At 43.9% G+C, this 23,695-nt stretch overlaps 1 protein-coding gene across 1 annotated transcript in view; it reads left to right on the top strand.

The window, feature by feature from the left end:
• The window catches only part of ddx54 (DEAD (Asp-Glu-Ala-Asp) box polypeptide 54), a 59,503-nt gene extending 36,113 nt beyond the window's left edge, over positions 1–23,390 (top strand). The window contains exon 20 of the mRNA XM_067437514.1: positions 23,344–23,390. Coding sequence (XP_067293615.1) covers positions 23,344–23,375 — 32 coding nt within the window. The 3' untranslated portion in view covers positions 23,376–23,390. The remainder of the gene's footprint in view (positions 1–23,343) is intronic.
• The last annotated feature ends 305 nt before the right edge of the window (positions 23,391–23,695 follow it).

The raw sequence follows: 23,695 nt of genomic DNA, 5'->3' as shown, positions 1-23,695 counted from the left end.
ACACACACACACACACACATACTGCCCCTAAACCTACCCATCACACACACACACACACACACACACACACACACTGCCCCTAAACCTACCCATCACACACACACACACACACACAAACACACACACATTGCCCCTAAACCTACCCATCACACACACACACACAAACACACACACATTGCCCCTAAACCTACCCATCACACACACACACACACACACACACACACACACACACACACACACACACACACACACACACACACACACACACACACACACACACACACACACACACACACACACTGCCCCTAAACCTACCCATCACACACGCACACACACACACACACACACACACACACACACACTGCCCCTAAACCTACCCATCACACACACACACACACACACACACACACACACACACTGCCCCTAAACCTACCCATCACACACACACACACACACACACACACACACACACACACACACACACACACACACACACACACACACACTGCCCCTAAACCTACCCATCACACACACACACACACACACACACACACACACACACACTGCCCCTAAACCTACCCATCACACACACACACACACACACACACACACACACACTGCCCCTAAACCTACCCATCACACACACACACACACACACACACGCATATATATATATAAGCCTGCTGTACATATAAGGGAAAATAAGTTTGCCTTTTTAAGATCTCTTTTATACTTTTCTTGTGTTAAATTGTATTTGCTCGCACTCATTAATATTAATTTGTGTGTGCTTATAATAAAGTAAAAATATTAGGATGGTATTAATGTTTTAAAATTTCACATTTAAGGAAATCTAGTGTAGATGCATGTGTATATATTTATTAAAGAGCCATACAGACACTTAGTGGGTAAACCATGGGACTACAAATGAAAGTTATTATATTTTCAGCCACAAAATTACTCTAATTTGCAATAATTTAAATTGGAATTCTCTATTTTAACCTTAATTACTACACTAATTGTAATATTTTAAGTGGTCATTAATTGACAATAATAATTGCACAAATAGTATTTAGTACCAAAAGATCTCCTCAAAATATGCAATAAATATTATTGAACTAAAATATAGAACATTTATTTAATTGAAAAAGTCATGGTGTATGGTCACATCATTTGACCATCAGTGAGAATTTAGGAATACCTCAGCGCTAAATACAAGAATAACATTAATGTTCATAATGCTGCATCCCTATCACTCCATAACACGATCCTGTAAATATGGTTGACTTAATAATCAATGCACACTCACACTATGCTGTACTAAAACTTGCTCGCTTAAGCCATGTGTTGTATTTAGATGATTTAATCGTGTACATCGGTTCCACATGAATCAATTAATGAATCAAACATGATTTGTTCACATAACTTTAACATCATGGAATGAAGTCATTTTTAAGTAACCCAATTGAGTGAAATGATTTTAAAATGGCTTCCTAACATCAGTGAAGTCCTCAGGAGCGCTTGAGACCCTTCCTCTTTAATCGAATCACGAGCTTATTTAGTATTTGTGTATTTTTGTGGTCACTTGACTGATTTATAAGACTGCACTAACTATCTTTAATTCTGTTAGTCAGCAATAGCTCATAATGAACATGTCAAGTGCTATGAAAAGCTCTTTAATGACATGAGCTGTCTCACAGCCTGAGCAATCGCTCCGCTCTTCTCCACTACGGGAACTCAATATCATTTAAAGGCTTCTAATTATTCCAACATAATTAAACATTAAACACTATTGACCAATATAAAGTCTCCCCCTTATCTAATTTTGCCCAAAAAAACACATAAAATAAAACTTTTACTCTTCTCATCAAGTCCTGCACGCAAAGCATGCTGGGAACTACAGTTTCAGCAAAAATCATGTTGGAGAACTTAATTGGTTCACATTCACCCCAAATAATAATAATAATAATAATAGATTTTATTTATAATGCACTTTTCATTCCGAAGAATCTCAAAGTGCAACAAAGGGGGGAAAAAATAACACACAAAAAAAAAATGAATAACAAGTAAAGATATAGAATACTACAAACAATCAACCAACACAGAAAACAGAACAGAAACAGAGCTGATGGTGATCAGAAGCAGAGCTGATGGTGGACAGAAACAGAGCTGATGGTGAACAGAAACAGAGCTGATGGTGAACAGAAACAGAGCTGATGGTGAACACAAACAGAGCTGATGGTGAACAGAAACAGAGCTGATGGTGAACAGAAACAGAGCTGATGGTGAACAGAAACAGAGCTGATGGTGAACACAAACAGAGCTGATGGTGAACACAAACAGAGCTGATGGTGAACAGAAACAGAGCTGATGGTGAACACAAACAGAGCTGATGGTGAACACAAACAGAGCTGATGGTGAACACAAACAGAGCTGATGGTGAACACAAACAGAGCTGATGGTGAACACAAACAGAGCTGACGGTGAACAGAAACAGAGCTGACGGTGAACAGAAACAGAGCTGATGGTGAACAGAAACAGAGCTGATGGTGAACAGAAGCAGAGCTGATGGTGAACAGAAACAGAGCTGATGGTGAACAGAAGCAGAGCTGATGGTGAACAGAAACAGAGCTGATGGTGAACAGAAACAGAGCTGATGGTGAACAGAAACAGCTGATGGTGAACAGAAACAGCTGATGGTGAACAGAAACAGAGCTGATGGTGAACAGAAACAGAGCTGATGGAGAACAGAAACAGAGCTGATGGTGAACAGAAGCAGAGCTGATGGTGAACAGAAACAGCTGATGGTGAACAGAAACAGCTGATGGTGAACAGAAACAGCTGATGGTGAACAGAAACAGCTGATGGTGAACAGAAACAGCTGATGGTGAACAGAAACAGCTGATGGAGAACAGAAACAGAGCTGATGGTGAACAGAAACAGAGCTGATGGAGAACAGAAGCAGAGCTGACGGTGAACAGAAACAGAGCTGATGGAGAACAGAAACAGAGCTGACGGTGAACAGAAACAGCTGATGGAGAACAGAAGCAGAGCTGATGGTGAACAGAAGCAGAGCTGATGGTGAACAGAAACAGCTGATGGTGAACAGAAACAGCTGATGGTGAACAGAAACAGAGCTGATGGTGAACAGAAACAGAGCTGATGGTGGACAGAAACAGAGCTGATGGTGAACAGAAACAGAGCTGATGGTGAACAGAAACAGAGCTGATGGTGAACAGAAAACAGAGCTGATGGTGAACAGAAACAGAGCTGATGGTGATCAGAAACAGAGCTGATGGTGAACAGAAGCAGAGCTGATGGTGGACAGAAACAGAGCTGATGGTGAACAGAAACAGAGCTGATGGTGAACAGAAACAGAGCTGATGGTGAACAGAAACAGAGCTGATGGTGAACAGAAACAGAGCTGATGGTGAACAGAAACAGAGCTGATGGTGGACAGAAACAGAGCTGATGGTGAACAGAAACAGAGCTGATGGTAAACAGAAAACCGAGCTGATGGTGAACAGAAACAGAGCTGATGGTGATCAGAAACAGAGCTGATGGTGAACAGAAGCAGAGCTGATGGTGGACAGAAACAGAGCTGATGGTGAACAGAAACAGAGCTGATGGTGAACAGAAACAGAGCTGATGGTGAACAGAAACAGAGCTGATGGTGAACAGAAACAGAGCTGATGGTGGACAGAAACAGAGCTGATGGTGAACAGAAAACAGAGCTGATGGTGAACAGAAACAGAGCTGATGGTGATCAGAAACAGAGCTGATGGTGAACAGAAGCAGAGCTGATGGTGGACAGAAACAGAGCTGATGGTGAACAGAAACAGAGCTGATGGTGAACAGAAACAGAGCTGATGGTGAACAGAAGCAGAGCTGATGGTGAACAGAAACAGAGCTGATGGTGAACAGAAACAGAGCTGATGGTGAACAGAAACAGAGCTGATGGTGAACAGAAACAGAGCTGATGGTGGACAGAAACAGAGCTGATGGTGAACAGAAACAGAGCTGATGGTGAACAGAAAACAGAGCTGATGGTGGACAGAAACAGAGCTGATGGTGGACAGAAACAGAGCTGATGGTGAACAGAAACAGAGCTGATGGTGAACAGAAAACAGAGCTGATGGTGAACAGAAACAGAGCTGATGGTGGACAGAAACAGAGCTGATGGTGAACAGAAGCAGAGCTGATGGTGGACAGAAACAGAGCTGATGGTGAACAGAAACAGAGCTGATGGTGGACAGAAACAGAGCTGATGGTGAACAGAAACAGAACTGATGGTGAACAGAAACAGAGCTGACGGTGAACAGAAACAGAGCTGACGGTGAACAGAAACAGAGCTGACGGTGAACAGAAGCAGAGCTGACGGTGAACAGAAGCAGAGCTGACGGTGGACAGAAACAGAGCTGACGGTGAACAGAAAACAGAGCTGATGGTGAACAGAAAACAGAGCTGATGGTGAACAGAAAACAGAGCTGATGGTGAACAGAAACAGAGCTGATGGTGAACAGAAACAGAGCTGATGGTGAACAGAAAACAGAGCTGATGGTGGACAGAAACAGAGCTGATGGTGAACAGAAACAGCTGATGGTGAACAGAAACAGAGCTGATGGTGAACAGAAACAGAGCTGATGGTCAACAGAAACAGAGCTGATGGTGAACAGAAGCAGAGCTGATGGTGAACAGAAACAGAGCTGATGGTGAACAGAAACAGAGCTGATGGTGAACAGAAACAGAGCTGATGGTGAACAGAAACAGAGCTGATGGTGAACAGAAACAGAGCTGATGGTGAACAGAAACAGAGCTGATGGTGAACAGAAACAGAGCTGATGGTGAACAGAAACAGAGCTGATGGTGGACAGAAACAGAGATGATGGTGAACAGAAACAGAGCTGATGGTGAACAGAAAACAGAGCTGATGGTGAACAGAAAACAGAGCTGATGGTGAACAGAAACAGAGCTGATGGTGAACAGAAACAGAGCTGATGGTGAACAGAAAACAGAGCTGATGGTGAACAGAAACAGAGCTGATGGTGAACAGAAACAGAGCTGATGGTGAACAGAAACAGCTGATGGTGAACAAAAAACAGAGCTGATGGTGAACAGAAAACAGAGCTGATGGTGAACAGAAACAGAGCTGATGGTGAACAGAAACAGAGCTGATGGTGAACAGAAACAGAGCTGATGGTGAACAGAAACAGAGCTGATGGTGAACAGAAACAGAGCTGATGGTGAACAGAAACAGAGCTGATGGTGAACAGAAACAGAGCTGATGGTGAACAGAAACAGAGCTGATGGTGAACAGAAACAGAGCTGATGGTGAACAGAAACAGAGCTGATGGTGGACAGAAACAGAGCTGATGGTGGACAGAAACAGAGCTGATGGTGAACAGAAAACAGAGCTGATGGTGAACAGAAAACAGAGCTGATGGTGGACAGAAACAGAGCTGATGGTGGACAGAAACAGAGCTGATGGTGAACAGAAACAGAGCTGATGGTGAACAGAAAACAGAGCTGATGGTGAACAGAAACAGAGCTGATGGTGGACAGAAACAGAGCTGATGGTGAACAGAAGCAGAGCTGATGGTGGACAGAAACAGAGCTGATGGTGAACAGAAACAGAGCTGATGGTGGACAGAAACAGAGCTGATGGTGAACAGAAACAGAGCTGATGGTGAACAGAAACAGAGCTGATGGTGAACAGAAACAGAGCTGACGGTGAACAGAAACAGAGCTGACGGTGAACAGAAACAGAGCTGACGGTGGACAGAAGCAGAGCTGACGGTGGACAGAAACAGAGCTGACGGTGAACAGAAAACAGAGCTGATGGTGAACAGAAAACAGCTGATGGTGGACAGAAACAGAGCTGATGGTGAACAGAAAACAGAGCTGATGGTGAACAGAAAACAGAGCTGATGGTGAACAGAAACAGAGCTGATGGTGAACAGAAACAGAGCTGATGGTGAACAGAAACAGAGCTGATGGTGAACAGAAAACAGAGCTGATGGTGGACAGAAACAGAGCTGATGGTGAACAGAAACAGCTGATGGTGAACAGAAACAGAGCTGATGGTGAACAGAAACAGAGCTGATGGTGAACAGAAACAGAGCTGATGGTGAACAGAAGCAGAGCTGATGGTGAACAGAAACAGAGCTGATGGTGAACAGAAACAGAGCTGATGGTGAACAGAAACAGAGCTGATGGTGAACAGAAACAGAGCTGATGGTGAACAGAAAACTGAGCTGATGGTGAACAGAAACAGAGCTGACGGTGAACAGAAGCAGAGCTGACGGTGAACAGAAACAGAGCTGACGGTGAACAGAAACAGAGCTGACGGTGAACAGAAACAGCTGATGGTGAACAGAAACAGAGCTGATGGTGAACAGAAACAGAGCTGATGGTGAACAGAAACAGAGCTGATGGTGAACAGAAACAGAGCTGATGGTGAACAGAAACAGAGCTGATGGTGAACAGAAACAGAGCTGATGGAGAACAGAAACAGAGCTGATGGTGAACAGAAACAGAGCTGATGGTGATCCGAAACAGAGCTGATGGTGAACAGAAGCAGAGCTGATGGTGAACAGAAACAGAGCTGATGGTGAACAGAAAACAGAGCTGATGGTGAACAGAAACAGAGCTGATGGTGAACAGAAAGCAGAGCTGATGGTGAACAGAAAGCAGAGCTGATGGTGAACAGAAAGCAGAGCTGATGGTGAACAGAAACAGAGCTGATGGTGAACAGAAACAGAGCTGATGGTGAACAGAAAGCAGAGCTGATGGTGAACAGAAACAGAGCTGATGGTGAACAGAAACAGAGCTGATGGTGGACAGAAACAGAGCTGATGGTGAACAGAAACAGAGCTGATGGTGAACAGAAACAGAGCTGATGGTGAACAGAAAACAGAGCTGATGGTGAACAGAAACAGAGCTGATGGTGATCAGAAACAGAGCTGATGGTGAACAGAAGCAGAGCTGATGGTGGACAGAAACAGAGCTGATGGTGAACAGAAACAGAGCTGATGGTGAACAGAAACAGAGCTGATGGTGAACAGAAACAGAGCTGATGGTGAACAGAAACAGAGCTGATGGTGAACAGAAACAGAGCTGATGGTGAACAGAAACAGAGCTGATGGTGGACAGAAACAGAGCTGATGGTGAACAGAAACAGAGCTGATGGTAAACAGAAAACCGAGCTGATGGTGAACAGAAACAGAGCTGATGGTGATCAGAAACAGAGCTGATGGTGAACAGAAGCAGAGCTGATGGTGGACAGAAACAGAGCTGATGGTGAACAGAAACAGAGCTGATGGTGAACAGAAACAGAGCTGATGGTGAACAGAAACAGAGCTGATGGTGAACAGAAACAGAGCTGATGGTGAACAGAAACAGAGCTGACGGTGGACAGAAACAGAGCTGACGGTGGACAGAAAACAGAGCTGATGGTGAACAGAAAACAGAGCTGATGGTGAACAGAAAACAGAGCTGATGGTGAACAGAAAACAGAGCTGATGGTGAACAGAAAACAGAGCTGATGGTGAACAGAAAACAGAGCTGATGGTGAACAGAAACAGAGCTGATGGTGAACAGAAAACAGAGCTGATGGTGAACAGAAAACAGAGCTGATGGTGAACAGAAAACAGAGCTGATGGTGAACAGAAAACAGAGCTGATGGTGAACAGAAACAGAGCTGATGGTGGACAGAAACAGAGCTGATGGTGAACAGAAAACAGAGCTGATGGTGAACAGAAAACAGAGCTGATGGTGAACAGAAAACAGAGCTGATGGTGAACAGAAACAGAGCTGATGGTGAACAGAAACAGAGCCGATGGTGAACAGAAACAGAGCTGATGGTGAACAGAAACAGAGCTGATGGTGAACAGAAAACAGAGCTGATGGTGAACAGAAACAGAGCTGATGGTGATCAGAAACAGAGCTGATGGTGAACAGAAGCAGAGCTGATGGTGGACAGAAACAGAGCTGATGGTGAACAGAAACAGAGCTGATGGTGAACAGAAACAGAGCTGATGGTGAACAGAAGCAGAGCTGATGGTGAACAGAAACAGAGCTGATGGTGAACAGAAACAGAGCTGATGGTGAACAGAAACAGAGCTGATGGTGAACAGAAACAGAGCTGATGGTGGACAGAAACAGAGCTGATGGTGAACAGAAACAGAGCTGATGGTGAACAGAAAACAGAGCTGATGGTGGACAGAAACAGAGCTGATGGTGGACAGAAACAGAGCTGATGGTGAACAGAAACAGAGCTGATGGTGAACAGAAAACAGAGCTGATGGTGAACAGAAACAGAGCTGATGGTGGACAGAAACAGAGCTGATGGTGAACAGAAGCAGAGCTGATGGTGGACAGAAACAGAGCTGATGGTGAACAGAAACAGAGCTGATGGTGGACAGAAACAGAGCTGATGGTGAACAGAAACAGAACTGATGGTGAACAGAAACAGAGCTGACGGTGAACAGAAACAGAGCTGACGGTGAACAGAAACAGAGCTGACGGTGAACAGAAGCAGAGCTGACGGTGAACAGAAGCAGAGCTGACGGTGGACAGAAACAGAGCTGACGGTGAACAGAAAACAGAGCTGATGGTGAAGAGAAAACAGAGCTGATGGTGAACAGAAAACAGAGCTGATGGTGAACAGAAACAGAGCTGACGGTGAACAGAAACAGAGCTGACGGTGAACAGAAACAGAGCTGACGGTGAACAGAAGCAGAGCTGACGGTGGACAGAAGCAGAGCTGACGGTGGACAGAAACAGAGCTGACGGTGAACAGAAAACAGAGCTGATGGTGAACAGAAAACAGAGCTGATGGTGAACAGAAAACAGAGCTGATGGTGAACAGAAACAGAGCTGATGGTGAACAGAAACAGAGCTGACGGTGAACAGAAGCAGAGCTGACGGTGAACAGAAACAGAGCTGACGGTGAACAGAAACAGAGCTGATGGTGAACAGAAACAGAGCTGATGGTGAACAGAAAACAGAGCTTATGGTGAACAGAAACAGAGCTGATGGTGGACAGAAACAGAGCTGATGGTGAACAGAAGCAGAGCTGATGGTGGACAGAAACAGAGCTGATGGTGAACAGAAACAGAGCTGATGGTGGACAGAAACAGAGCTGATGGTGAACAGAAACAGAGCTGATGGTGAACAGAAACAGAGCTGACGGTGAACAGAAACAGAGCTGACGGTGAACAGAAACAGAGCTGACGGTGAACAGAAACAGAGCTGACGGTGGACAGAAGCAGAGCTGACGGTGGACAGAAACAGAGCTGACGGTGAACAGAAAACAGAGCTGATGGTGAACAGAAAACAGCTGATGGTGGACAGAAACAGAGCTGATGGTGAACAGAAAACAGAGCTGATGGTGAACAGAAAACAGAGCTGATGGTGAACAGAAACAGAGCTGATGGTGAACAGAAACAGAGCTGATGGTGAACAGAAACAGAGCTGATGGTGAACAGAAAACAGAGCTGATGGTGGACAGAAACAGAGCTGATGGTGAACAGAAACAGCTGATGGTGAACAGAAACAGAGCTGATGGTGAACAGAAACAGAGCTGATGGTGAACAGAAACAGAGCTGATGGTGAACAGAAGCAGAGCTGATGGTGAACAGAAACAGAGCTGATGGTGAACAGAAACAGAGCTGATGGTGAACAGAAACAGAGCTGATGGTGAACAGAAACAGAGCTGATGGTGAACAGAAAACTGAGCTGATGGTGAACAGAAACAGAGCTGACGGTGAACAGAAGCAGAGCTGACGGTGAACAGAAACAGAGCTGACGGTGAACAGAAACAGAGCTGAAGGTGAACAGAAACAGCTGATGGTGAACAGAAACAGAGCTGATGGTGAACAGAAACAGAGCTGATGGTGAACAGAAACAGAGCTGATGGTGAACAGAAACAGAGCTGATGGTGAACAGAAACAGAGCTGATGGTGAACAGAAACAGAGCTGATGGAGAACAGAAACAGAGCTGATGGTGAACAGAAACAGAGCTGATGGTGATCCGAAACAGAGCTGATGGTGAACAGAAGCAGAGCTGATGGTGAACAGAAACAGAGCTGATGGTGAACAGAAAACAGAGCTGATGGTGAACAGAAACAGAGCTGATGGTGAACAGAAAGCAGAGCTGATGGTGAACAGAAAGCAGAGCTGATGGTGAACAGAAAGCAGAGCTGATGGTGAACAGAAACAGAGCTGATGGTGAACAGAAACAGAGCTGATGGTGAACAGAAACAGAGCTGATGGTGAACAGAAAACAGCTGATGGTGGAAGTCTCTGTTAGCTCCGCAGCACACTGTGGTCCACTCCATGTTTTAAATTTCCCCCAGCGGCAGTGTGTCCTGATGACATCGCCGAGGCACGACAGCTGAAGACCAGATGATGGGTCTTCATGACGATTCAAACGATGGGGATCGCCGCAGCACCATGCAGGAGGCAGAACATTTTTCCGGGCACTTCTGTGGACACACCGGGGTCGGCGCAGAAGTCCAAGCCGCTCCACGGCCGGAATGCAGGACGGAACAGCGGCGCAGCCGAGAAGCGGAACATCCCAACATCATGCCGGACGCCGATTACGATGGCCCAGATGACGCTAGCCCGGTGCAAACTTCAGCCACCATGCAGCTTAAGCCCAAGGGAGACCACCAGTGAGCAGTCGCGGCGAGAAACATCAAATGTCCTCCAAACCAGAACCAACCGCAGAAATTCAAACATAAACATTATAGAAGCGGTGGAAAATGGCGAAACGACGAACAACGTCCTCTCAGTGGCTGCCAGCAATCAGCAACAGCCCCAATTGTAGCTCTGACTGTTAGACTAGTCACAAACATAAGGAAATAAAATAAAATCTAAATCTAATAGTACATTACCATGATTTGTGGGTGGAAAAGCGGCGAACAGACAACGCCAGCGTCCTCTCCCCCACGTTGCCTCAAATAATGTAATCTAGTAGATTGCAGATTTTACAGAATTACATTAATCAAAAGCAAAGAAATCACGTTTAGAAGAGAAACACAATTTTGTTGCGTAGATCGCAAATAATAAGAATTAATAAATTGGACAATGGGTCTTTTCCTTTTTTTCAGTGTATGGTTTGAATTTCACATTAAAACTTAAAAAATAAAATAAAAGCTTAGCTTTGTTTAATATCAAAAGCAGGTTTGGCAATTTAGCGTGAGATTAAGTTGAGCGTGACACACACTTCCCTACTGTAAGAGTAGGTGAAAAACGTTATGTGACAAAGTGTCTGGTTTGACAGAACTCAAGAGAGTAAGGGAAAATTATCCGGGTGAATATATACTATGAACATTTTACTATCCCATAATGAGGCCATAGGAGGGGAGTTATGGATGGAGGTGAAGACGCATGACATTAGTAGGTCACACGATAATGACAACATGGGTGATGAAGTACGTCCGATTATTTTCAATAACTCATAATTTTCAGTCACATGATTGTTGTGAAGCTTTGGAGGGCAAAGCCGCCATAGAACTCCATTACAAACCTGTCAAATTTCAATCTTAAAACTAAAATATGTGAACAAGATGCACGTTTTTGGGCACTATACAGCTCCTGCTGCAGTATTTCAATCACTAAAAACAACGGGATAAAACCGTTAACGTGAAAAGCACTGCAGGGTGAGCTGCACCAACAAGGGTTCAGTTAAAGGGATAGTTCACCCAAAAATGACATTTCTGTCATCATTCACTCTCCATTAAGTTGTTCCAAACCTGTATGAGTTTCTTGCTTCTGATGAACACAGAGGAAGATATTTGGAAGAATGTTTGTGTATAAGCAGATCTTGGCCCCCATTGACTACAATAGTACTTTTTTTCCTACTATGGTAGTCAGTGAGGCCCAAAATCTGCTTATACACAAACATTCTTCCAAATATCTGGCGCAAGAACTATTAACCCAAAACCAACACTAAACATTGGCTTTACTATAGTAGCCTAATCAAACACAAAACCACACTTAGCATGCCTGTAGATACATAAAAGATCTAATTAAAGAATAATTTACACTGATTCCAAGTTCGCTGATGAGATTTAAATGTTTTGTGACGTTGGGTTTTTGTTGGATAACGTTAAGTATGAATGAGCATTTAACAAACAGCGTTGTCATTTGTTTACTTCCTTGCTACAACGTACAATTAACAATACGAACTATTACAGGAAAACACATCAACGGAAAATAAATCATGCTTACAGGTTGTGGCCCGTTTTTAAAGTTGGAACTGCTCCATCTTTCAGGACAAGCCGTTTGCGAATCCTGCATTGAACTCGCGACGATTGTGGAAGCTTTCCTCCGTAACATGTGCAGCTCAGAGAGAGATTGGGGTAATAATTCCAGAAAATAACAGCGTTTCGTCTGCAATGCACAACGCTCCAGCCTACTAACTCTTCTCCACAGCAATAAAACATGGCCTCGCCCCCCTTATTTAATATTCTTGGAGGCGGGGTTTATGTAAATATTGGGGCTGGTGATGTCATTAACCCTGGAGGAATGTCTGTAGTTCCTACCGGCTGTTTGCTGTAGTCCTTAGAAATATTAAACTTTGAGCGTTGTAACTTTGCAGATGTTGTTTACACGCAAACCGCAACATTACACACTAGCTAAAGTTAGAAAAGGGAAATTGTGTTTTACCGCCCCTTTAAATGCACACGTTTAAACTTAAATAAACTTATTTGTAAGCATCAACCAAATGGAAAACTCTTAAAGTGATCTGAGTTGAGCACTCAAACCCATAAGACTTTCTTCTCTGAAACACTAAAGATATTTTTAACTTTTGTCCAACTATTGCAGTCCACACGACCAACATTTTCAAGCTTCATTGTAAACATAATCCATATGATTAATATGTATATAATCCAATCCATATGTGCTTTAAGTTGGTGAATGATACATATGGCTTTAAAATGTGAAAGAAAGAAAAAGCTGGCAAAAAAAAAGTCAAATTTAAGGACTTTCTAAATTTATTAGCGCGTCATTTTAAGAATGTAATAAACCATTTTTTGGTCAATCAGATCATGAAAATGTCATTCCTGGGTAACTGTTGGCATACAAATGTGTTGATATCCATAACTGGAGCTCAACAAACAATCAGTGCTTGCACAACTACAGGTAATATAATAATATGACTATATAATATAGACATGGGCTCATTTTTTGCTGATGAAGATTCAAAATTCAGAACCAAATCAAGAAAAAAAGATGCGTTAAAAAAAAAATTCAGATAAAGTAAATGAGACTTGTTTTATCCTTAACTCAACAAAACAGAATTGTGTAATTAACACACACATATGGGTTAAATTGTTCACCTGTCATTGTGAGACAGAAGGACAGGATTACCATTAATAAAAAAACATGTATATAATTTTCATAATAATATATTAATTTCAAGATGTAATATTAAGATGATAATTTATATCCTTTGTAAAAAATATAAAGCAAAACATTAAATGTGCAAAAACAATAACTGCCTGAAAGCTTACAAATCTGAATGAACACTAGATCGTTATTTATATACCTCTGGATATCAGATGACAAGTCCTGCTAACAGTCCTGTGTTATCCAGGAATTACATAACTAATATCATTTCTTTATAATCAGACACTAACTCAACCACCTGTGGGAAACTACTGAGCGATTTAGGGTCCACTTTAAGGTCATATTTTAGATCAAATAGATAGTTTTTTTTAACATAAATACTTTATAAATGTTTTATTGGTGTAATCCAGAAGGACACATGCACCAGTGACTGAAAAGCTCAAAATATTAGCATTTTAAGAGATATTATTGGCCTTTGCTCATGTTTTGGTCCTTCGGGGTCACATGACATACCAAAATGCATTATGGTCCAAAATGTTATCCAGGAATGACATGAGAAATTACAAATTTGGAAACAAGCATTTTTGTCATAAAAATGTAAATCATCTTAGGTATCATTGAAACATCAATACGATTATGCCCAAATAGATTTGAAATACTTTTATTCATATTTTTTTGTATTAAGATTTTAACCCAGAATGTCATTTTGGGACTTTAGAGCTCAATAGTTCCTTAAAGATGAATTATTTATAATGAATAATCACATTAAGAGGGGAAATTCATGTCATTAAATGTAGTGTATTTACAGAAATGAGTATATTTTTAATATTATGACTATGCTTTAGACGCCAGAGTTGACACGCTACGTCATTGGCCACAGTCTTCTTTAGAGACACTTTACTTTATATGACTTAATAAACCTTTTATTCACGTATAAATATTGATGAATGCACATCAAACATGGCAAACGGCAGCTTGACCTTGACTGGAGACTGTGATGTGTAACTATTTGAGAAGTCAGAAAGTTATATAAATTAAGAAAGGGTTGACTTCACAGTTTAATTTCAAGAAATGTTCAGGATCAAGATCTTTCATTTCAAAAGCAGGACATCTGATTGATATAATAAACGATATGAGCCCTTTAATAGATGTGTGTCCGCTTGGCTGCGGTTGATCCCCGGAGGAATGTTTTCCCTTCGAGAGCTCCAGCATGTGAACTATTAAAGCTCTGCGATAGCAGCTAATCCCACAGAGAGCGGCACTTCCAGCTTTCCAATCGGAGAAGAGGAGCTTATCAGCATTCCCAGGCCGGACAGCATCCTCTCGAGAAGCTCTGAGCGGCTTATCAACAGCGGCCTTCTGTGGTGTGGCCATTATTAGACTGTCAATCATGCTCTGAGTCTGGGGTCGTGCACGCTTCAATTCGGCACACGACCGCTGATGATGATCTCTGATGACCTCTGATGATGACCGCTGATGATGACCACTGATGATGACCGCTGATGATGACTGCTGAGGATGACCGCTGATGATGACCGCTGATGATGACCGCTGATGATGACCGCTGATGATGATCTCTGATGACCTCTGATGATGACCGCTGATGATGACCACTGATGATGACCGCTGATGATGACTGCTGAGGATGACCGCTGATGATGACCGCTGATGATGACCGCTGATGATGACCACTGATGATGACCTCTGATGATGACCACTGATGATGACCGCTGATGATGACCACTGATGATGACCGCTGATGATGACCACTGATGATGACCACTGATGATGACCGCTGATGATGACCTCTGATGATGACCACTGATGATGACCGCTGATGATGACCTCTGATGATGACCACTGATGATGACCGCTGATGATGACCTCTGATGATGACCGCTGATGATGACCACTGATGATGACCACTGATGATGACCGCTGATGATGACCTCTGATGATGACCACTGATGATGACCTCTGATGATGACCGCTGATGATGACCGCTGATGATGACCGCTGATGATGACCGCTGATGATGACCGCTGATGATGACCGCTGATGATGATCTCTGATGACCTCTGATGATGACCGCTGATGATGACCACTGATGATGACCGCTGATGATGACTGCTGAGGATGACCACTGATGATGACCGCTGAGGATGACCGCTGATGATGACCGCTGATGATGACCGCTGATGATGACCTCTGATGATGACCTCTGATGATGACCTCTGATGATGACCACTGATGATGACCGCTGAGGATGACCGCTGATGATGACCGCTGATGATGACCGCTGATGATGACCTCTGATGATGACCTCTGATGATGACCACTGATGATGACCACTGATGATGACCTCTGATGATGACCGCTGATGATGACCTCTGATGATGACCTCTGATGATGACCTCTGATGATGACCACTGATGATGACCTCTGATGATGACCACTGATGATGACCTCTGATGATGACCTCTGATGATGACCTCTGATGATGACCACTGATGATGACCTCTGATGATGACCACTGATGATGACCGCTGATGATGACCACTGATGATGACCTCTGATGATGACCACTGATGATGACCTCTGATGATGACCACTGATGATGACCGCTGATGATGACCTCTGATGATGACCGCTGATGATGACCTCTGATGATGACCTCTGATGATGACCGCTGAGGATGACCGCTGATGATGACCGCTGATGATGACCGCTGATGATGACCTCTGATGATGACCACTGATGATGACCACTGATGATGACCTCTGATGATGACCGCTGATGATGACCGCTGATGATGACCACTGATGATGACCGCTGATGATGACCACTGATGATGACCGCTGATGATGACCTCTGATGATGACCACTGATGATGACCACTGATGATGACCGCTGATGATGACCGCTGAGGATGACCGCTGATGATGACCGCTGATGATGACCGCTGATGATGACCTCTGATGATGACCTCTGATGATGACCACTGATGATGACCTCTGATGATGACCGCTGATGATGACCTCTGATGATGACCTCTGATGATGACCTCTGATGATGACCACTGATGATGACCTCTGATGATGACCACTGATGATGACCTCTGATGATGACCTCTGATGATGACCTCTGATGATGACCACTGATGATGACCTCTGATGATGACCACTGATGATGACCGCTGATGATGACCACTGATGATGACCTCTGATGATGACCACTGATGATGACCTCTGATGATGACCACTGATGATGACCGCTGATGATGACCTCTGATGATGACCACTGATGATGACCTCTGATGATGACCTCTGATGATGACCGCTGATGATGACCTCTGATGATGACCACTGATGATGACCTCTGATGATGACCTCTGATGATGACCACTGATGATGACCTCTGATGATGACCACTGATGATGACCGCTGATGATGACCACTGATGATGACCTCTGATGATGACCACTGATGATGACCTCTGATGATGACCACTGATGATGACCGCTGATGATGACCTCTGATGATGACCACTGATGATGACCTCTGATGATGACCACTGATGATGACCGCTGATGATGACCTCTGATGATGACCTCTGATGATGACCGCTGAGCAGAGCCGGCCCTATACCTTTGGGGGCCCTAAGCAAAATTTGGTTGGAGGCCCTTGACCGTTTTAAGTAAGGCCTAAATAAAAACAAAGACTACCTTATAACTATACTGTACATATATCTACTATGTTACTTTAAAATTTTGTAGTCTATTAAATTATGTTTTAATTATTCTATGTAGCCTACTGTATGATAATTATCTTTTTTTACGTTGCTGGTCCTGAGTACGTATTTCGTTCTTATGTGGCAACATGTACAGAACGTCAATAAAAGACCTTGAGTTCTTGAGTTGAGTTCCATGTTTGATGTCTAACAGGAAAATTATGATACCACTGAGCTGAATGGCAGTGCAGTGCAATGAACACACACGGATGAACTTGCTGAATAAAAAGACTGATAAAGTGATTTTCACTGACCATCAAAGAAACATTTTTAATTGACACCAGAGTTTAAAAGGCAAAAACAGCACACGATAACACATTTTGCTGGACAAGAAATTGGTCAAGAAATTATTGCGATAAATGATAAGATTTTTCGTTCTAAACCCATTTTCATCTAAAATAATGATAATGGCATAATAATGCAGGTACACATTTTTTAAGATCAATAAACTTTTATCTCTAAAGACTCTGATACGGAAAACATTTTAAATATCCACAATAAATTAACAAAACAACCAAAAAACAAGAAAAGCAATGGACTCTCAGTCTGTTAACAAAAAATACACTTGAATAAATATCAAAAGCAATAAATAAAATTGATGAAAACTGCTTTAGGTACACATTAGGGGTGGCACGGTTCACAAAAGCCACGGTTCGGTTCGTATCACGGCTTTAGGGTCACGGTTTTTAAGTTCTGTACGGTTGTTGTTTTTGCTTTTACTTGTTAACACTCCAGAAATTTACTTCAGCATAATATGATATATAGCTTACTTATCCACAATTCAGGATACAGTATTAACACAATTGTTATATCATGTAATCATGCACAAACTGAACTTGACTATCTCTGAGGAAAGCTAGGTGAGATTTTGATACAGCAAGAGAAAGACATTGATGACATGCTTTCATTTATTTGGCAAAAAAAAAAGGAGAATGTGTATTGCTATCTCTACAGGAACTTATGTGCCTTTTTTAGACACAAATATTGAACTGAAGAATTAACTTGCATTTATCAAACGGCCAGCTTCAGTGTAGCTTTAAGCCTTGTTTATACTTGACGCGTCCGCACGAGCGCGGCAAAAATTGCGTCAACGAGGAGTGCGCGAGACCCAATTTCGCTTGGCGGTGTGCACGTCAAATTTTGTAACTTTGCGTGCGGCTCCGCAACCGAAGAAGCTCGAGGCGAATCTGGCCGAGCATGACGTCTCATCACGCCTGCACCCAGTCTGCGCTTCGAGTATAATAAACACCTCCCCAAACAGATGAGGCGAGGTGCGTGCGCTCTCTAGGGGGCCCTCTGCAGGCCACGGGGCCCTTTGCAATTGCAAGGGTCGCTTAGTGGCTGGGCCGGCTCTGCCGCTGAGGATGACCGCTGATGATGACCGCTGATGATGACCGCTGATGATGACCTCTGATGATGACCACTGATGATGACCACTGATGATGACCTCTGATGATGACCGCTGATGATGACCGCTGATGATGACCACTGATGATGACCGCTGATGATGACCGCTGATGATGACCTCTGATGATGACCACTGATGATGACCACTGATGATGACCTCTGATGATGACCGCTGATGATGACCTCTGATGATGACCTCTGATGATGACCACTGATGATGACCGCTGATGATGATCTCTGATGATGACCGCTGATGATGACCGCTGATGATGACCACTGATGATGACCTCTGATGATGACCACTGATGATGACCGCTGATGATGATCTCTGATGATGACCGCTGATGATGACCGCTGATGATGACCACTGATGATGACCTCTGATGATGACCACTGATGATGACCTCTGATGATGACCACTGATGATGACCGCTGATGATGACCGCTGATGATGACCGCTGATGATGACCTCTGATGATGACCGCTGATGATGACCACTGATGATGACCTCTGATGATGACCGCTGATGATGACCGCTGATGATGACCGCTGATGATGACCGCTGATGATGACCTCTGATGATGACCACTGATGATGACCTCTGATGATGACCACTGATGATGACCGCTGATGATGACCTCTGATGATGACCACTGATGATGACCTCTGATGATGACCTCTGATGATGACCTCTGATGATGACCACTGATGATGACCTCTGATGATGACCACTGATGATGACCACTGATGATGACCGCTGATGATGACCGCTGATGATGACCGCTGATGATGACCGCTGATGATGACCTCTGATGATGACCTCTGATGATGACCGCTGATGATGACCGCTGATGATGACCACTGATGATGACCGCTGATGATGACCGCTGATGATGACCGCTGATGATGACCTCTGATGATGACCACTGATGATGATCTCTGATGATGACCTCTGATGATGACCGCTGATGATGACCGCTGATGATGACCTCTGATGATGACCACTGATGATGACCTCTGATGATGACCTCTGATGATGACCGCTGATGATGACCGCTGATGATGACCGCTGATGATGACCGCTGATGATGACCTCTGATGATGACCGCTGATGATGACCGCTGATGATGACCTCTGATGATGACCACTGATGATGACCTCTGATGATGACCACTGATGATGACCGCTGATAATGACCTCTGATGATGACCGCTGATGATGACCGCTCATAATGACCGCTGATGATGACCACTGATGATGACCTCTGATGATGACCGCTCATGATGACCGCTGATGATGACCGCTGATGACCGCTCATAATGACCGCTGATGATGACCTCTGATGATGACCGCTCATGATGACCACTGATGATGACCTCTGATGATGACCTCTGATGATGACCGCTCATAATGACCGCTGATGATGACCACTGATGATGACCTCTGATGATGACCGCTCATGATGACCGCTGATGATGACCGCTGATGATGACCACTGATGATGACCACTGATGATGACCTCTGATGATGACCGCTGATGATGACCACTGATGATGACCGCTCATGATGACCGCTGATGATGACCGCTGATGATGACCTCTGATGATGACCGCTGATGATGACCGCTGATGATGACCACTGATGATGACCTCTGATGATGACCGCTGATGATGACCGCTCATGATGACCGCTGATGATGACCGCTGATGATGACCTCTGATGATGACCACTGATGATGACCGCTCATGATGACCTCTGATGATGACCGCTCATGATGACCGCTGATGATGACCGCTCATGATGACCGCTGATGATGACCTCTGATGATGACCTCTGATGATGACCTCTGATGATGACCACTGATGATGACCGCTCATGATGACCACTGATAATGACCGCTGATGATGACCACTGATGATGACCACTGATGATGACCACTGATGATGACCGCTCATAATGACCGCTGATGATGACCGCTGATGATGACCGCTCATGATGACCGCTCATGATGACCGCTGATGACTGCTGATGATGACCTTTGATGATGACCTCTGATGATGACACTTCCATCATTCAGGAGTGGCGTTCCAAAACACACAGCGCTGATTGGTTGCTGTTTGTCGGTCAGTGTTTCCTATACGCGGAGGATGTTTCCTAATAGAGCCGATGACACCTGACGAACTGCACTCAATCAGCTCCAGACACAGCCCTGCGTATGCAAGTGCAGGGAAATATTTTTTATCCAATTTATCCAATTTCCTTTTTCTGGACTCCAATTTAATAGTTCAAATAACTACCAGTGCATATGTGTATGTCTAATTTATTTAAGTCCTGACAAATTTTCAAACATTGTGTTTTCTGAACTTTGATCCCTCACAAATAGCACTTCCTTGCTGCTGGACAGTTTTGATCTAAACTCTTGTGGTTCTTAGATTTGGCCACAAGATGGCAGAATTGAACAAAGAACTGCCATGTGATCGGTCAGGAGACAGAGCTCTGGTTCCTGCCTATGGTCTTCAGGTGAGTTTGGATATGTTTAAAGGAACGCTCCACTTTTTTGAAAATAGGCTCATTTTCCAACTCCCCTAGATTTAAACAGTTGAGTTTTATTGGTTTCGAATCCATTCAGGCAATCTCTGGGTCTGGCGGTAGCACTGTTAGCACTCCTTAGCATAAATTATTGATTCTGATTAGACCGTTAGCATCTCGCTCAAAAAAGTGACTAAAGAGTTTCCATATTTTTCATATTTAAAACTGGACTTTTCTGTAGTTACACCGTGTACCAGCGGAAAATGAAAAGTTTTGATTTTCTAGGCCGATATGGCTAATGATCAAGGAAATTTGCTGCCGTACCATGGGTGAAGGGATATTACGCAGCGCCGGAAAACAGTCCCCAGCACCACGCTCACTGTGTAAGCCAAGTATAGCAGGTTGTCACACTGGTTAGTTTGAAGGAGGTTAGTCTATTTTCAGGCACCGTGTAATGTCATTGGAACTTAAATAGGAAAAATATTAAAACTCTGGTCATTTTTTGATCGAGATGTTAACGGTCTAATCAGAATCAATGATGTATGCTAAGCTATGCTAAAAGTACTATTGCCAGACCCGGAGATCGGCTGAATGGATTCGAAATTAATAAAACTCAACTGTTTTACTCTAGGGGAGTTGGAAAATTAGCCTTTTTTTTTTTTTTTAAGTGGAGCGTTCCTTTAAGGGAACATTGGCGTTTCTGTACATGTGCACGCTCCGGTAGAGCAGCAATATGAGAGTATTTCCCTGACTCATCCTCTGGGGTATTCTAGGAATGTTTTGTTTTGCGTTTTCCCAAACATCCCAGAATGCGTGAATCTTCTCTGATGATGTGATTATGGTGCGCCGCACACACTGAAACGCCATTGATCCTAATAATGCAGGGAGAATTAAACGTCATCCCGTCGCTCTGCTACCACCTGTCAGAGACACATGAATCATGAGCCAGACCTGCTCCAGTCTTTTGTCCCGCTGCGATAAATCCCCGTACACCCTATTAGACAGAAGAAGTGAATGTGAAGGCCAGGCGTTTAGTTACAGCATGTGGCGAGAGAATGTTCTCCGTCTGTTCGCCGGCACGCGAGGAACTGTGCTTTCAGCCTCTTCTGTGTGAGCTCGCTTTGCTTTAATAACCCACGTCAGTGACGCTTATAGAGCCCAGTCGACTATAATGTGGCTGTTCATTCGGATCAAACGTGAGACGGCTTCTGCGGCTCCAGAGAGACTCTGATCGAGAACACAGAGCTGAAGTTCTGGGATCGCAGGTGGTTCATCAGTGTACAGATCCAGGATTCATCTGTTCAATATCAATGCCATACTGTTGCTAGGGTGTAGCTAGACAGATACCAGGAGGATATTTAAAAGCTGCTTGTCTGAGTCTAAAGAGGCCACCCACTTGTCTCTGTGTTGTTCTGGTACTGAGATATTGAGTTGACTGAACTAAAATGGCCGCCACAGTCCCCAGATCTCAACCCAATAGAGGGATGTGGTGGAACGGGAGCTTCGTGCCCTGGATGTGCATCCCACAAATCTCCATCAACTGCAAGATGCTCTCCTATCAATATGGGCCGACATTTCTAAAGAATGCTTTCAGCAGCTTGATGATCAATGCCACGCAGAATTAAGGCAGTTCTGGAGGAGAAAGGGTCAGACACAGGATTAGTGTGTGCTCCTAATAATCCTTTAGGGGCGTGTACATCAGTGGAAAAAGATGATTAGTTAAAATATTTGATACGTCAGAATTTATTCTGCAAACGTGTCTCCCTTTATTCACATTTAGCCTTTTTTCCCAATTAAGTTTTTTTCTTCTAAATTAGTTTTTTCCATCTCGTGTCTGATGTGATATTTCAAACTGGCAATAAAAACATGATGGATACATAGCTGGGGATACGCAGGAAAATAACAGAATCAGTGATGCGTGCGTCTGTGCGTGCATGCATGCGTGCGTGGGTGTGTGTTTTTGTGTGTGTGTGTGTGTGAGAGAGAGAGAGAGAGAGAGAGAGAGAGAGAGAGAGTCAGTGTGTGAGAATGAGAGTGAATGTGTGTGTGAGAGAGAGTGTGTGTGCTTGTTTTTGTGAAGTAAGGCTTATAAATCATACAGGATGAGTTTTCTGCAGAAAGTAAAAATGCAGAATGTTTCCTGTGATGGGTAGGTTAAGGGGCAGTGTGTGTGTGTGTGTGATGTGATTAGCAGTCGAAATACATTGATTAGTTTGAGTCTGTGGCTCATTATATTTCTCTTCTGGCTGTGTCTGACCACAGGGTGGCAGTGTGCTCTTCTGCTCCAGACCTGATTCATGATGATTTGGGCTAAAGCTGGATCTGGACAGGTCAGGTCAGTGGCTCTACAGTCCAGCTGGCCCATAAAGGCCGGGTCGGCGCTGACCACCGGCGCGGTTTGGACATGTTGTGGAAGTGCAATGGACAGAGGCCAGACAAAAGCTGACCTGTGAGAGGAAGTCCGGCGGCCAATCGGACGCATCCATCAAGCCATGATCAAACCTCAACCAGCAGCAAATGAATCAAGAGCTCGCACCCTCGTTAGCCGAAACGACACACACACACACACACACACACACACACACACACACACACACACACACACACACACACA

This window comes from Pseudorasbora parva, chromosome 3, assembly GCF_024679245.1.
Source record: "Pseudorasbora parva isolate DD20220531a chromosome 3, ASM2467924v1, whole genome shotgun sequence".
NCBI lineage: Eukaryota > Metazoa > Chordata > Actinopteri > Cypriniformes > Gobionidae > Pseudorasbora > Pseudorasbora parva.
Note: the sequence above shows the minus strand (reverse complement) of the source record. Positions and strands in the feature narration are given on the sequence as shown.